General features: G+C 42.5%; 1 protein-coding gene across 1 annotated transcript in view; it reads left to right on the forward strand.

The window, feature by feature from the left end:
- The window catches only part of myh10 (myosin heavy chain 10), a 132307-nt gene that overhangs the window by 37178 nt on the left and 76805 nt on the right, over nt 1–18324 (forward strand). The window contains exons 4-5 of the mRNA XM_033044023.1: nt 7929–7956; nt 13586–13688. Of these exons, the coding sequence (XP_032899914.1) occupies nt 7929–7956; nt 13586–13688 (131 nt within the window). The remainder of the gene's footprint in view (nt 1–7928; nt 7957–13585; nt 13689–18324) is intronic.

Here is an 18324-nt window from a genome sequence, read left to right on the forward strand (position 1 = left end):
TGGCATTGGAGCCATTCTTAGGGATGCAGTCGTGGGTGAAGAGGGAGTAGAGGAGAGGGCTGAGCACACAGCCCTGTGGCACGCCGGTGTTCAGTGTTATAGTGGAGGAGGTGAGGTTGTTGACCCTAACAGACTGTGATCTGTTGGTGAGGAAATCCAGTGTCCAATTGTAGAGGGAGGTGGAGATGCCAAGTCCGCTGAGTTTGATGATCAAGCTGGCGGGGATGACAGTGTTAAAGGCGGAGCTGAAATCAATGAACAGCAACCTGATGTAGGTGTTATTGCTGTCCAGGTGGGTCAGGGCAGAGTGTAGGGCCGCCGATATGGCGTCCTCTGTAGACCTGTTGGCCCGGTAGGCAAACTGATGGTTTGCCTACCGGGCAAAATGATCCCAAACAGACTGCTAAAGCAATAAAGGAGTTTTTCAAAGCTAAAAAATGGCCAATTCTTGAGTGGCCAAGTCATGAATCGCAGGCTTCAAGCAATCATTGCATGCAAAGGATATGCAACAAAATACTAAACATGACTACTTTCATTTACATGGCATTGCTGTGTCCCAAACATTATGGTGGCATGAAATGGGGGGACTATGTATAAACACTGCTGTAATTTCTACATGTATAAAAATGGCCTTTATTAAAACCTGACAATGTGCACTTTAACCACGTGATTTTTTTCTATTACAAATCTCAAATTGTGGAGTACAGAGGCAAATACATAAATGAAGGGTCTTTGTCCCAAACATTATGGAGGCACTGTATGTGTTGTTGAGGTTCGTTTATGCTAAGAGTGAAGTGATTAGAGAGAAAATGTGGGTTGTAAATTTGTTTAAATGCCTGTGGTTTATAATGAGGTAATCTGGTGCCTAAAGCCATTCAATAAATGATTCTGCTGCATAGCATGTGGACCATTAAGTCTATATCTAGTTGTGCATATTTTTTCCCAATGGTGTAAGGGCTTGGTAAAGCTTTTGTCTGTGTGCTGTCCTGCACTCTAGCTGTTGAGAGAACTGTTCAGTTGCCTGATAACAGTTGGGAAGACACTCTTGCTTCTGTTCGTATACTTTTTCAAACTTCTGTACCTCTTGCCTGATGGGGGAAGGGAGAAGAGACTTCTTGTGAAAAGTTAAAATATAGAGGACTCTTTTAGGAAAGATTGCTGGAGGAAATCTTTAGGTTTATTAGGTACGCACTGGTGCCTTCTCATGTACCGTATGTAGGCAGCCTCTGCCGACAGTCTGTCTGTTTATTCATCTTTTTGTTGTTTCGTCTGTTTAAAAATTATGTTTTGGAGGTTTAGTCTTATGTGGGGGAGGTGAGGAGGGTAAAGAGGAAACTGTTTCTCAGTCTCTTCGAGTGGCCAGGATGCGACTATTCTCCGAGCGGCGTCTCCTAGATTGGCGCGGCCTTTCAGCAGCGGAGCAGCACTGGATTAACATCGCAGAGCGGGCGATGCCTTACCGGGGATCGCTTGTTGAAGCTCCGGAGTGTTGGGCCTGTTGCTTTGTCATCGTGGAGCTGTGGTTGCGGAGCTTCTAGCCGTGGGCGGCGCTGACGTCAACATCGCGGAGTACTGGTGATCACTTTGCCGAGGGCCGCCAGTGTTGAATCTCCGCCCAGCTCGGCCAGTGGACTTTGGGAGCCGCGGTCTCAGATTCAAATTCAAACTTTATTGTTATTGTGCAGTGTACAGTACAGAGACAACGAAATGCAGTTAGCATCTCCCCAGAAGAGCGAACATAGAATGAACAATAAATATATATACGTACATAGTCTTAGTAGTGCAATTTTTCTGGGGGAAGGAGTGTCCGGGGGGGGGGGGGGGGGGAGATGACTGGCAATCACCGAGGTACAGAGTTGAGTAATGTAACAGCCGCAGGGAAGAAGCTTTTCCTGGACCTGCTGGTCCGGCAACGGAGAGACCTGTAGCGCCTCCCGGATGGGAGGAGGGTAAACAGACTCTGGCTGGGGTGAGAGCAGTCCTTGACGATGGTGCGCGCCCTTCGCAGACATCGCTTGCTTTGGACAGACTCAATGGAGGGGAGCGAGGAACCGGTGATGCGTTGGGCAGTTTTCGCCACCCTCTGCAGTGCTTTCCGGTCGGAGACAGAGCAGTTGCCGTACCACGATAATAAGTGGCCGATTCGGAGCTCCAAGCTGCTGAGAATGTTCTTCCATTCCGATGTCGGAGTTTCGATCATCCCGGCAAGAAGGCCTGAACATCGGGCCGCCCCTAGCGGCGACTGCAGAGGGATTCGGGAGGCCCCAACCACGGCTGAACAAAGAGGAAGATTACTGAAATTTATTGCCTTCCCTCACAGTGGGGAAACGTTGATTCTGCTGTGTGGGGATGTCTATGTTAAATTCTATCGTGTGTTGTGTTTTTTATTTGTATGGCTATATGGTAACTCAAATTTCACTGTACCAATTGGTGCCTGTGACAATAAATGTAAACTTGAAACTTGAACTTGTAAAGGTCACCTTTTTTAATAGCCCTTATCAACATGAAACTATTTATATTCCACCTATAATTATCTCCAGACTAATTCCCTGTAGTCATTTTGATGAAAGTAATTTGAAGAACACTGGATGAGGCATGGCTTGAACTACGACCAACAATTCTACTGCATGGAGGACATGTGGACAAATGGGGAGTGTAGGCCTCTAGAATAGAATTTCATTAGTCTGTAGCACTGCAGAGTTCTGTTGAATAGGGTTTTACTAAGGATGTGAAACTTGGCAATACAGAATTGTTTTACGCACTAAATGGGACACATGGAAATCATTAGAAATTGGGAGCTGTTCCAACTGCGTAAACTACACAGTTCACTGAGCGATATCACCCAATGCCTGAAGCCTGATTTTTGTGGCTGTTTGTCAGAGCTAAAGCTGCCCAATGCTCTTTGCTTCCTCCCCCTTCGCCCTCCAGGGTTGGGACAAGAGAGTCACCAGAGAAGACACCCAGCAACTTCAGACTTCAGACTTCAAGCAGCCATTGCATGAAAAGGATATGCAACACAATATGAAACATGACTACTTTCATTTACATGAGATTGCTGTGTCCCAAACATTATGGTGCTCTGAAATGGGGGGGGGGAAACTATGTATAAACACAGCTGTAATTTCTACATGGTGAAACCAAAATGTATAAAAATGGCCTTTATTAAAATCTGACAATATGCACTTTAACCACATGTGATTTTTCCCTACTACAAATAAATAAATGATGGGTCTTTGTCCCAAACATTATGGAGAGCAAGCACTGTAGTTGCATTAGTAATTAGCAGAGCAGGTTCATTATTATCCTTGGAAGTTGAAAGTGAGTTTGAGTTTCATAGCCTATTGAATTACCCAGTAAAACCTGAAGCAACCTGACAATGTTAACTGACCTACAATGTCATAAAGCAATGGACAAAGATTTTATTTTTATAAAAATGTTGCTATAGATTTTCAGTGAAGACCAGTGCTGCAGCTGAAAGAGTTGCGTTGGTTCCAGTGTGATTAATGGTTGTTAATTATCATGTACTTGTGGCTTGAACAAAGTGCACCCATTATTCACCTGTAGGATGTTTTATTTGCTGGTGTTTCATCATCCACCTTTCATCATCCATCCCTCTGCTAACCCTGCAAAAGTTGGTGAACCACTTCTTTCAACTTCTGCATTCATTCTGGGGATTTTAGATGTGGTCAAAGCTATGGAATGATTATATTTTTAACTGGAATGGTATGCATGTTGATATGTGGAGAGGTGTTCATTTGTATTTGCTGCTCTTTTACCCTCTGGTTATGCAGGATGGTAAGCTGGATGATGCCATTTGAATAGACTAGGCAAGAAACTGCGATGACTTACTAATACCACGGTTTGCCAGTGCTGGATATATTCAATATTTAGATTGGACTAGGTCAGGGGTGGGGAACCTTTTCATGTTGTAATGCCACATTAAGTTAGCTGTAATCTAATAAGGCTGCATCCAAGAAACTTCAATTAGATATACTTCAAAATGTACATTATTTTGTCAAAATAACCCTCATGACTTACTCATGTTTTAATTGTGGCCGTCAGTCGGGGAGGATTATTTAGTTGAATCTTCTTTTACTCTTTGTTATTTTAAATACGTTCATTTTAAGATTAAAATAAAAATAATATAAGACGAACAAAAACATATTAATAAAAATAAAAGGTAGACAAAAATGCTGGAGAAACTCAGCGGGTGAGACGGCATCAATGGAGCGAAGGAAATATGCGACGTTTCGGGTCGAGACCCTTCTTCAGACCTGAAGAAGGGTCTCGACCCGAAATGTCGCCATTTTCATTTGCTCCATAGATGCTGCCTCACCCGCTGAGTTTTTCCAGCAGTTTTGTCTACCTTAAATTTTCCAGCATCTGCAGTTCCTTCTTAAATAAAAATAAAAGGATTTATTCTATAAAATTTGGATTCGTTCAAAAGGCCGCACTTAATGGCCTAGAAGGTCGCAGGTTCCCCACCCCTGGACTGGGTTTTAGTTATTAGTTTTAGCGATGCAGCTCAGAAATAGGTCCTTCGAGTCCACACGACCAGAGATCACGCTGCACACTAACATTATCCTACACACACTAGGGTCGTTTACAATTTTACTGAAGCCAATTAATCTCCAAACCTACATGTGTTTGGAATGTGGGAAGAAATCAACGCATCCGGAGAAAACCCATATGGTCACAGGGGGAACATACAAACTCCGGAGTCAGGATCGAACCCGGGTCTCTGGTGCTGTAAGGTAGCAACTCTACCGTTGCGCAACTGTGCTGCACATCTGAGTTCCGGATGAGCATCTTGAGGATGATTGGAGGTCCATTCATTCAGGCACATGGCTCCCTTCCACTGCCAACAAGTGCCTTGTAGACTATAGAATAGCAAAAGTCAATGCTGGAGAAACACAGCGAGCGGGTCAGACAACATCTGTGGAGGGAAATGGACAGGCAGCATTTTGGGGTTGAGACTCTTCAGACCGATTGTAGTAGAGGGGGAGAAAGCTGGAATGCATGCAAGGGCAATGCCTGGCAAGTGATGGGTGGATACAGGGAGGGGCGGGGGCGGGGGGGGGGGGGGTTAGTGATGGGTGGATACGGGGGGGGGGGGGGGGTTATTGGCAGATGGGCAGAATAACTAATAACGGTTAATGATGAAAAGGAGCGAAGGGTGTCGGGTAATGAGAGAAAAGGAGTGAAATGAAAAGCCAGCAGGTGAGATAATGGTGGAAGTGGACAGGGGCTGAAGAAAGGTCTCAACCCAAAACGTCACCCATTCCTTCTATCCAGAGATGCTGACTGTCCCGCTGAGTTTCTCCAGCATTTTGTGTCCATCTTCATTTTGTTGTGTTGTAAGCTACACAAGTGGAATATGAGGTGCTGGTCCTTGAGGTTGTGTAACATCCTTGGCTTGTTATTTGCTGCAAGATATTCCTCCTTTCAACACCCCATTTTCACACGAGCAGTTAATGTTCTGATTACAGATGGGGGGGGGGGGGGGGGTAGGTAATGGCATTGGTATTATTTTGAATATCAAGTGCTTGGACCTGCTATTGATGGGGATGGTTAATTATCATCCATGCAATATATCACCTCCTGTAATTGTGTAGGAAGGAACTGCAGATGCTGGTTTACGCACAGATTGCTGGAGTAACTCAGCAGGTCAGGCGGCAGCATCTTCGAAGAAATGGAATCGAGGAAATCCACTGGCAGTCTGAAGAAGAGTCTCAACTTGAAACAACTTCTCCTTTTCTCCAGAGATGCTGCCTGACCCGCTGAGTTAGACCAGCATTTTGTGTCTATCTACTGCTCTAATTGAATTGGTTCTCTTGTGAGGCACTTTATCAAGAATATCTAACAGTTTAAGCATACTGCATCAACTGGTTTGCACTGGTTTACTCTTCTACTTGTAACTTCGATGTTCTAACATAGTCTGTAAATGTGAGTTTTTTGTTTTTTTTTCCTTTCATAAATCCACATTTTCTCTATCCAATTATTTGTCCAATTTATCCTGTTGCTGCTTCATGGATTCCAGAATTATCCTATCTTTGGTGGCTAATGAGTTGATGTCTCCTACAAGTTGTGGCATTATACCTGCTGTCGTTAATCTGTGGAGATTGAATTAGTGAAATTTTGATAGATGCCTTTATTCGGCCATTAGTTCCAACATAATTCATTTCAAAACCCTTGGATACAGCCCCAGATCCTAGTTTTGTCTCATCTTGAACTCCATTCATTTATTCGGTTCTAATACTACTTAGTTTAGAGATACAGCATAGAATCATGCCCAGAGTCTGTGCCAACCAGTAACCATCCATACACTAGTTCTAGGTTACACTCTATGGACAATTAACAGATGCCAATTAACCTACAAACCTGTACACCTGTGGAGTGTGGGAGGAAACCGGAGCAGCCAGCGAAAGCCCCATGCAGTCACAGGAAGAATGTGCAAACTCCATACCGACAGCACCCATGGTCGGGATGGAACCCAGGTCTCTGGCGCTGTAAGGTAGTAACTCTACCGCTGCGCCAATGTGCCGTCACACATCTGTGCGGTATTTTTGAGTTGCTAATTTGCTCTGACCCAGTTGCCCATTTATTGTAGCTATTTTTTTATCAGTTTCACCTTGTAGTTAGTTGAAAGAGTTTTTGCTGATGTCTTGAATGGCTGACCCTTGGTTCTGGACATCTCAGTAAAGGAAGATGACACTAAGGTCCAACATTTGTTTTGTTACCCTGTCAATCTAATGCATTCTCATGTCCGTCCATATCTGACATTTTTAGCTAATCATTTCCTTTAAAAAATATATTTATTGAAGCCCTTTTATAGCCAGCACACTCATTCTACTTTCTGAAGTCAATGCATTGTGCCTCTGAATTTGACAAGTTTGGTTCTCAGACTTGCTGAGCCTTTGGCAAGATTATAGGCCTTTGATATAAAGCATTTGTAATTTGATAGTTTTCTGCGCCACTTTTCCTGTTTTAAAACCTCAAACGAATATGACTTGTCTTTACAGTGTTTACTACATGACATTTTAACCACGACAGTAATCTGTGGCATTCCTTTTTACCATAAGTATAGTTGCAATTTGAGTACAGATGTATAGTCTAACATGGTTCTGTTATTAACCCAGAGTCCTGGGATGATCTCATTCATTGCTCCATCGGCCAGTGCCTCATCTTTGCTGTGGTTAGACCATGAGTGGAGGAGAAAGAAAGGCAGCCCAGAAACACAAGCAACATGTATAGGTCTGTTAATTATGCAACCGAAAGCTGGATTTCTCAGTGTGTCCCAGTTCAAAGCACAAACTGGTCTGTTTATTCGCTCGAGTTGTTATAGCGACATGGCTCAAAGGTTATCTTTGACATCCTAAGGACACAACAGTAGTGGAGTGGAACAGTAAAATGTTATAAAGGCTTAGCAGGTCATGCAGCACCTGTGGAATGAGAAACCAAGTTAGCATTTCGGTTCAGCCCTTTACTCCCAATGCTGCTTGATCTGCTTTGTGTTTTTCAGCGCTTTGTTTCAGATACCCCACACCCGACATCTTAACTTTCATCTACGATCAAATGCTTCTTGATTTGAAATGAGTTTTTCCACTTTACTCAAATCTTAACGCATAAATTTATTTTCTAATGGGTGTCAATTAAGCAATGAAATAGACTTCAAATAGTATTACCTGCTCTTGAATTATCTTTGGCTTGTCTCCCTGCGTAAAGTGGTCTGAAGCAGTTACATTGTTACATCTGTACTGTTCTCTGTAACTTGTAGACAGCTAATGGTGGCAACTTTCCAAAGTGCACTTAACTTGCCTGGGATTTTGAAGGAGGATCTTTGAATGAAATAAACCACATTGTGTAAATAATGCAACCACCGTGTCAATCCTGCTGACTTATTGCTTTTGTTTCTTTTTCCCCCCCAGATCGTGAAGATCAATCAATTCTTTGCACGTAAGTATATTTTCAGTACTGTTAAAATAAATGTGCATTGTGCTGTCTTATTTTATCCTGGCATTGCCCAAGCTTTGTGGAACGTAGCTCAAAATAAAACTCAATCTAATTTTTAAGGCAAACTTCAAGTTTTTAAACTGCATAGAATTTCACCAGCAAATTATGATGAATCATGATCAGCTTTGTTAGCCCCATATGTAAAGTGTGAATCAGATGATGAACCTTTGGTACCCGTTTCCACTGGTGAGGGATTGGCAGTGTTGAAACATTTGAATCTATTTATTTTATGAGCTCTGTATTCTCGATGTAACACTCGTGTAAATAAACAATGGGAATGCTAAACAACTGGTGTTCTTTCATTTCAAACCAATGTAGATGTAAATTGCTTAGACTTGACTTCACAACTTGCTTCCAGGATGCAACATGCACTGTACAAGTAGTCTACAGAAGTCAAGAACTTGGGCAGGATTTGGGGACAAATGTCCTGCAAAGTTTTTATTTTTTTTATTTTATTTTTTTTAATTATTTATTTCGAACAGAATAAAAGAATAAAAAGTAAGTGTGAAACAGCATACAAAACACAAAACAAGAATATTTATAAAGTGTCATAAACAATATTTATAAATAAATGAAATCGTATGTGTCCGAAAAGGAGCAGGAAGAAGCCAAAGCTTATTAATTCCCACCCCTTATTCAACTGCTTGTAATTATCTTATACAAATTTAGCAGCTATATGTACACCATATGTACACCAGCCACTATATGGCTTTGCATGGCACGTGTGCAAATCTAAGTTTCAAATCGGCCCGTGAAGCTAACACCTGTGTAACAAGATCGTAGCCAGGCCTGAATCCGTTCTATTTCCCTTCAATTAATCAACATGCAATTAGTGCCGGGAGTATCCCACGCTTGGGGGCCAAAGCTTCCAGCAGGCCCAGTGGACCCTGCTCGCCCACCACACACTCCAAACTCGTCCCCAATCCACCGGCGTGGATAGGACCCGTGCCCCCGTGAATGAAGAGAGACCCGCGAGCAGCCAACGAGAATGATGGGGGGGCCCCATTGGAGGTGGAGGGGTTGTTGCCACATGTGGCGGAAGGCAGTAGATAGGACTGTTCGGTGAACATTTGTAACATTATCAGCGCCAAAACATGGTGACACTTGAAAACTGCCTAGGGTTTACCAAATCCTAACTCTTTATCTTCATAGATGCTGCCGGACCAGAATATTTTGAGCATTCGGTTTTACCTCAAATTTCATCAAATTTGCTATAATTCTTTGCTGTAATCTGCTCATTAATTGCAAAATTGTAATTTGAATGAGCTGTGGAATATTTGTATCTGCTGCACCACTCACGGGCAGCAACCAATGACACCTCCGATCCTCGCCTCTTCCCCCGACTGCCAACTCGCCTGGATTCCTGGCTCAGATCGGAAGAAGGGTCTCTACCCAAAACATCACCTATCCATGTTCTCCAGAGATGCTGCCTGTCCTGCTGAGTTACTCCGGCACTTTGTGACCTCGGTGATCTCCTACTGGATTATAGTGGACAATCGACAGTGATGGGCACCATTCCCCTCCCTATAATCTGTTCTACAGAGGGTGTACTGTATAGGAGACACAAGGAACGGCAGATGCTGGAATCGTAAGCAAGACACAGTTCTGGAGGAACTTGATCAGTCAGCAGCATCTGTGGAGGATATGGATAGTCTGACGAAGGGACCGGACTTGAATTATCGCCTGTCCATTCCCTCCATAGATGCTTCTTGACCTGCAGACTTCCTCCACCACTTTGTGTTTTAATCAAGTATGCTGGTGTTTTGGTAGCAGCACAACAAGAGCCATCTTTCCGTTTTCCATACTCTGCTCCCTGGTTTCAGTCTGTTGCCAGACTTGTCACTGTGCCGGACAGGAGATACTCAGCAAACCAAGTGGTCTCTTTGGCATGGATTTCCTATCTTTTGATCTGCAGCATCCTGCAAGTGATGTCATCAGACTGAGCAGCCAGTTGTCTTGAAGAATTTGCCTCCAACAAGATGCAAAAAGTGCCTTATATGATCAGAGATTTATTTGGGGTGACTAACCTTAAACCCATGGGAAGTTAAGGTAGAAGATTGGGTATAATTAGATTTAATTTGGGAAATTGAGAGTTTTGAAAGCAGAGGGAATAGCAGACCCCACACAAACAGTTTCTAAGTCTTGAGAGGTCAATCAAACAATATTGGACTAATGTGGTGTTTTCATATGTTCCTTATAATGCAAAATATTGCAATACCTTCAAGGTTATTTTTAATGTGGGAATTATTCATTAACATCTGAAGTGCTTGCTGGTATTTGGATTGGAAAGCTGCAGAGCGCAATGCCTGTGAAAACATTCATTTTAGATTTCAGCATCAGTCTTGTGGGTTCATTTCAATGGTCTAACATTGTGGTAGTCTGATAACTGCCGCTGCAACATTGGGCCTTTTATCATTGTAAACTCTTTCACATCCAATGGTTTCCTTATCCGGTTTGTCACGGAGTTATTCTGCAAGAAACAGTCCATTTCTCCTACTTCCACGTGAATCATCTTCTAACCTCCAGCACATCCGTCCCATTTTCCTCTCTCCATACTCGTCAATCACAACCCACGCCAATTCTTCTGCCACCCTGCTACACACGGGGCAATATTGTGTAGCCAATTAATAGACTGATGTTATATATTGAAGTATGTAGCGGATGGCCACAGATCATGGGAATTGTTGTAAATTCTATATAAACAGCACTCGAGATCAGGATTGTCTCTCTGTCCCTACACTAGGGAGTTGCACTATCTGCTGCACGGCTCGAATGTGGTTAAGCAATTCGTAACAAATTACCACTTTTTTATTTAGAAATCCTCAAGTTACCTTATTTCAAAGTATTTGCATAAATGTCATTTCTAGTGCTTGAGTATATGGTTTTATAAATATTTGTCATGTTATATGTTGACGTGCCTGTGGGTTCATAAATCTTGTTGAAACTGTGAATTCTTTGGATTACTGCATTCCTATTTTGACCATCTTTGCACACTAATACAACATTCAGAAGTCATCCAGGTTGCAGATAATTTAAGCATGCATCTTTTTCTTTTTAACGCTGTATCCTGTTAGACTAGGTCTTGGTTTTGATTTCGGGGGGATGGATTTTTACAAAAATATTGCCTTAAAAGGAAAAGTGACTGAAATTAGCCTTTAGAGAATAGAAAAACCAATTGTGGATTTGAATGCCAACAAGAATGGATACCGCACATTTTTGTAAACCAGTTAAGGACTGATTGCAGGTTCCTATCTGGATGTCGGCAGGAAATGTATTGCTTTTCAAGCGGCAGGGGATGTGGCCTCCAGGAAAAGAATGTGACCTGGTGTTCAGTCATGCATTTAGCAAATGCACTCGAGTCGATCTTGTAATAAATTACCTGCTGTGGCTATGGCTGGTGTGACTAGTGTCCATTGCAATGCTAACACCCAGACTGGATGTCAGCATTGTGATGCCAACCGTTGTTGGATTGTCACTGCTTCCCTCTCATTCTGTTGTGTAGTTTCTATTTAAACTGAAATTACACTGAAGAAAAGTCTTATTTGGTCCTGAGTGAGACAGTGCACAAAGAAGGGTTTAATTTATTTTTTAGTACTGTTCAGATGAGCTTATTTGATGGAAATGTTTTGATAACACAATATATTCACATTATCACTGCACCAACACTTACTTCCGATCTACTTGCTTTTGAAAGTGAAGACATAAGAGCAGAATTGGACTCCAAAGAAGAACACACAGTGCTGGAGTAAAACACTAGATCAGGCAGTATCTCCGGAGAAAAGGGATGGGTGACATTTTGGGTCTGGCTCCTGTGTCGGACTAAAGTTCTCCAAACTTGGATTGAATTGGGTAAATGAAGCAATAAATACTGTGCTGGGACATGCTCCACCAAAATGCTGGAGAACGGGGACTGTGACTTTACACTCAACCTTCAGGACAATCTTGTTTTCTTGATTTTTAATGAGCATTGCTTGGTATATTTGAGCTTCCCGCTGAGCCACAGCTGTGGACCGGGAATGTGGCCAGAATGGGGCTTTATTGAGGCGCCGCAGTCTCCATGCCTCCCGGATGAGCCCAGGTCGGAGGAGCCTGGGTTGGTGGAGTCTGGGTCAGCACCACGGAGGCTTCAGGAGTGGAGCTAGCAGCGATGGTGGAGAGGTCGATGACGAGGACGGACCACTCAGAGTGAGGATGCCTCTGCCGGAGGAATGAACAAAGGAGGGCCCAGCGTGAGGGGAACCGCCATGGGAGGTAGAACAATGGGCCATGGAGGTCCCAGCATAGGGGACCGACATGGGGGAGCGTGGAAGAACAACGGTACACCTGTTGCGGGATACTTTGTAACTTGGTAAGTGCTCTTTATGTGACGATGCAAGCAAAGATTTTCACTGTGATTTGTCACATGTGACAAAGTATTCTTGCACTCATTCATTGAGTTTTGTTATGGCAAATGGGGTTCCATTCTCCATATAGAATTTTTGATTCAACTTCTTTCAGTGTTATCTGATCCATCCTCCTTTCAATTTTAGCAACTGATGAGCTTACAATGCTGAGTGCTATGTTCTGCACTCTATCTTCTCCTTTGCTCCATCTATTATACTGGAGTTTGACAATTTGTATTTGGTGTATCTGATTTGTTTGGATAGTATGCAAAACAAAGCTTTTCATTGTACTTCATTACATGTAATAAAGTCAATCTAAATTTATCTGCTGTACAAATCAAAATATAAACAGCATATATTCCCTTCTCTGGAAGGTTGGTTGCTTTCTGACTTGGTTCCTTGATAAATTATAAAGAAAGCACATCAGCGCTTCTACTTCCTGAGAAGATTACGGAGAGTCGGTTTGTCAAGGAGGACTCTCTCGAACGTCTACAGGTGCACAGTAGAGAGCATGCTGACCGGTTGCATCGTGGCTTGGTTCGATAACTTGAGCGCCCTGGAGAGGAAAAGATTGCAAAAAGTTGTAAACACTGCCCAGTCCATCATCGGCTCTGACCTCCCTACTATCGAGGGGATCTATCGCAGTCGCTGCCTCAAAAAGGCTGCCAGCATCATCAAGGATCCACACCATCCTGGCCACACACTCATCTCCCCGCTGCCTTCAGGTAGAAAGTACAGGAGCCTGAAATTTGCAACATCCAGGTTCAGGAATACCTACTTCCCCACAGCCATCAGGCTATTAAACTCATCTCAAACAAAACTCTGAACATTAATAGCCCATTGCATTTTATCTGATTATTTATGTGTGTGTGTGTGCATATTCAATGATATGTGGCCACACTGATCTGTTCTGTATTTATGCCTTCTATATTCTGTTGTGCTGAAGCAAAGCAAGAATTTCATTGTCCTATCTGGGACACATGACAATAAACGCTCGAATCTTGACTAACGATAACTCTTGGCTTTCTTTTGTCATACAAGAGTCAAGAGTGTTTTATTGTCGTATGCACCAAAATTGAGCCATGAAATTCTTTCTTGCAGCATCCCATGAAAGCCTAGATGTTTAGTGTACTCTTGGGCCATATGTTACTCTTTGAAATTAACTGTTTCCTAAACTTTGTTTAATGCAGAGGAGAATCTGGTGCAGGCAAGACAGAAAATACCAAGAAAGTTATTCAATATCTGGCCCATGTTGCTTCTTCTCACAAAGGAAGGAAGGACCACAATATTCCAGTGAGTTACATTTCCCATAAAGCTCTTTTGATATTAATCCCAAGTAATTGCGCAGGTATGCCGGTCACAATTTTTTTTGTTTTTAATGTTAACACATTAATATTGTTGTGGCTTATGATTGCATAATGCAACTAACTGACAATATTGTGTTGCAGAATGTTGAATGCAAATACCTGATCGGGTGATATGGCATATAGATATCGCTTTGCTGACAGCTTGATCCTTGTATGTAATATCTATATGCTGAATAAGATATAATGTAGAATGATTTGCATTTTAAAGTGCTGCTCTGTTTTGCCTCATGGAACTCACAAAATTACAGTTTTCCAGAAAATGGTGTCCACTGTGAAATGATATGTAAATCTAGAACATTGGAACAGAATGAACTGTAGCTCCAAGTTGCAAGGTTTAGAGTTCAAGTCTCTGGCAGCGTGAGCAGCTAAAGTCCTAGCTACAATGTGAGTAGCATGATGCCACTATTTTGGTGGGTATTAAACCAAGCCCCGTTGTTTTTGGATCCTGTGACTGAAATGCTAAGCCGACTGCTCCATTATCCAAGTAAATTATCCCTCCAATAAAAAAAAAAGGGTTTTAAACTGAAATAGTAGGAGGTGCAAGATTTGTTGGTGCATTGCAAGAACTTAGTTTGCAAGTTGCCAGAAAGTTTTTGTTTTTGTTTTTTTGTAGAGCATGTCGAAAGTATTTAATTTGTTGTACACTATTGGCTAATGTAATAATAATAATAATGGATGGGATTTATATAGCGCCTTTCTAATACTCAAGGCGCTTTACATCGCATTATTCATTCACTCCTCAGTCACACTCGGTGGTGGTAAGCTACTTCTGTAGCCACAGCTGCCCTGGGGAAGACTGACGGAAGCGTGGCTGCCATTCTGCGCCTACGGCCCCTCCGACCACCACCAATCACTCACACACATTCACACACATTCACACACATTCACACACAGGCAAAGCATTCACACACAGGCAAAGGTGGGTGAAGTGTTTTGCCCAAGGACACAACGACAGTATGCACTCCAAGCGGGATTCGAACCGGCTACCTTCCGGTTGCCAGCCGAACACTTAGCCCATTGTGCCATCAGTCGTCCCAGTATGCACTACATTTGATTAAACACATATTTTTGGTTTGTACACTATAACCTGCAAGGGCATCAGGGTTATTGAATTGTAAAATGCAAAAGTTAACACCTCTTTGGAGGGCTTGCAAATTTTATGATGTGGTCTGAAAATATTTAGTGTTATAGATGAGCCTCGCTTATATTAGTAACAACACATTGCAAACAGTGTTCTGGCGATGGAAGCAACATTGCTTTTCCTGTCCTCGTAAGGTCATGTGATAGGAGTAGAATTAGGCCATTCAGCACATCAAGTTTACTCCGCCATTCAATCATGGCTGATCTATCTCTCCCTTCTAACCTCTTTCTCCTGCCTTCTCCCCATAACCCCTGACACCTGTACTAATCAAGAATCTATCTCTGCCTTAAAAATATCCATCTAACGAAAAGGGCCCCACAGCCTTCTGTGGCAAAGAATTCCACAGATTCACCACCATCTGACTAATGATGCCCTGTCTAAGGTTCCCACATTGAACTTGTAAGCTACCTCCGAACCAGTCACGCTGAGTGACGACTGCCTCCAGAGAACAAAAATGTCAAGTGGTTTTTCCCTCAAGAACATTTATGACTTAAAATATTGCAAGTCCTTTTTTAGCAAGACCAGTGCAAACCCTTTTAGTCTATTCCTTCCAAATCCGTGCACACACAATGCAATACAAACTGCATTATAATAACCTATATTCAGTGATCAAACTACTGAGTTTGACCCTCTCAAAGCTCTTGACTATTTGCACAAATATGTTCCAATTCTATGCACACTTCTCAAACTGGCATCACTTTTGTTTAATGGTGGGGTGGGGGGGGGAGGGGAAAACAGTTAAAGGGCCTGTCCCACGAGCATGCGACCTGCATGCGGCAAGCGCGACCAAACCGGAAGCGGGGGCCGCGCGGAGGTCGAGTGAGTGACGTGAAGTTCGAGCGAAGTCCGTGCGTGACGTACGCCGTCAAGATGCTGCGTACGGCGTCGAAACACAGCACACGCCCGTCGAGGCGGTGCATACGGCGCTGAGGCGGCTGCGGGCCGGCAGGCCGTTGCCGCGCGGAATTTTTGAACACGGTCAGTTTTTCAGAGCCCCGCGCGATGTCGGGACCAGCTCCGCACAACTCCATACGGCTCCGGCAATCGAAGTGGGACTGGCCCCGCGAGGCCGTACGGCTCAAGCGACCACGTTAGGTCGCGCTTGCTGCATGGAGTCGCATGCTCGTGGGACAGGCCCTTAACACTTCAGCTTGACAACCTGGCACCAGAACTGTGAAGGAGAGAGAACGATTGTTAATAGTGGCTGCTTTCTCTCTCTCCCAGTTCAAATGGGTTTTCGAACAGCATTTTTTTAAATATCTCCCATCTGCAGTTTTTTAATTTTTATATCTTAACATCCATGTTGCTTTTATACCTGCCAAGATAATCTGCATTTTAATTATTAAAATATTTTAAGATTTCCATTCATTATGTAGTGTAAATAAGTTTAAATAGCCTTCACTTCAGGGTTGTTTTTGCCTGAAAGTTAGTTTTGTACTGCTATAACCCTTGCAATGCAAAGCTTGGCACCTGTTGTAACAGCCCAGTCAAATAAACTCCTCATTGGATTAAAGGCAAAGATTTTTACCATGGCACTCTAAGACTGAAATGAACTAGCCCTCTATTTCATGGTGGCGATCATTTTATGAATGAATTTTTGTTCCTCTAGGACTTTTAATTCCTTCAGCAAAATCTGCATGTGCGTAATTAAATTGCTTGCTCCATAGAATTTGATTAGATGTTCCCACCTGTGAAGTTGATGCCTTTGTGACGTTGGCGTGTGTATTTCCTAACAATACTATTTAATTTGTTTGCGACAAGCAGCTCGAATCGCCTAAACCAGTGAAACATCAGGCAAGTGTCAAATGCTGTTCAGTGTAACTATTTGCAGCATGTAATTGACAGCTTTTCCTGTTTGATTACATTTAATATTCTGAATCGTCTTTGCGCAAAACCTTTTCATTTGCAATTACTCGGGGCTCTTGAAAGAAGTCAATCAGCAACTTTTCACAATCCCATACTTGTTTTACATAATGTGAATTGAGCAGATTTGCATGTTATTTCGCTTGTAACAATTTTATAAATGGACCTTTCACTGTTCAATTTTTTGTGACTGTTTTGAACAATGTATCAATGGAGGCGAAAGTTGAATGCTTAAGATGTTTCATAGGAATATTTTCTGCTTCACTTGAATTATATTTGCATGAAATTTCTTGTAGGAAATTGCATAATTTGTGACCACAATATATTAGCATAGAGAACAATCTGTAGGTTTAGAAGGATGACTTTTGTGGCACACTAGTAGATTTTGTCCCAAAGGAAAAGGCATGTAAGAAAGGATTATTATTTCAAAAATAATTCTACCTTGAGGGGAAATTATTATTTGGCCTTTTTGTGAAATCAACCTTTCCCACTGTCTGATCTTTTGATGGATGTCCTATGCACCTCTCGAAATCTGAGCATCTTATTGGAGATTTGCCTGTGTTGGTTGAAAAAATGTTGTCCTCTTAAAATTTCAGTGGGTGTTTATTAGTTTTCGAACTCCCAGGTCCGTTGCCAACAGAGGAAACGCCAGTTGCAATTGGTAATAGATCAAATAATTTAATGTTTGAAGTGGTTAGTGTGGCATCCCTGTTACTACAGTTAGGTGTTAAAAGGTCTAAAAGTTGGTTATTTGATATATGTAAGAAGTTTCTAAATAGTTCACCTGGATAAAAATCTGTAAAATCCCTCTGGTTGCAATCCAAATTCTACTTCAATCTGCTCTGTTGCTGAAACTTGCTTTATTTGTCCACCTTTTTTTTAAATAAATTCTGCAGGAAGGAACTGCAGGTGCTGGTTTAAACCGAAGATAATCAAAGCTGGAGTAACTCAGGTGGGCAGGCAGCGTCTCTGGAGAGAAACAATGGGCGATGTTTCGGGTTGAGATCGCTAGTCTGAAGAAGGGTCTCGATCCGAAACAAGATGCTGCCTGTCCCGCTGAGTTACTCCAGCTTTGTGTGTGCCTTTTTTTAAAATAAATTCTGTTTTGTGGCACTGTTCTTCAGGTTGCTTATGTCACAATGCCTTGATTTTCCACCTCAAACCTGAGATTATCCAAAACTTGTGCTCACCTCCAACACTCCACTGAGTCCTATTTCCCCAATCACCCCCCTCCCCCCCCCCCCCCCAGTGTGAACATGCACGCCTCCAGATTAAGGGACAACTTCTTCACAGCTGTTATCAGGCAACTGAACCATCCTACCAACAACTAGAGAGCAGGCCTGATTTACCTAATTGGAGACCCTCAGATTATCTTTGATCGGACTTTACTGGGCTTTATCTGACACTAAACATTATTCCCTTTATCCTCTATCTGACCACTGGGTGGCTCGATTGTATTAATGTATTATCTTTCCGTTTAGTGGTTAGCACGCAACAAAAGCTTTTCACTCTATATCGCTACATCTGACAATAAACTAAACTAAAATAAACTTGTTCG

This window comes from Amblyraja radiata, chromosome 26, assembly GCF_010909765.2.
Source record: "Amblyraja radiata isolate CabotCenter1 chromosome 26, sAmbRad1.1.pri, whole genome shotgun sequence".
Lineage (NCBI taxonomy): Eukaryota > Metazoa > Chordata > Chondrichthyes > Rajiformes > Rajidae > Amblyraja > Amblyraja radiata.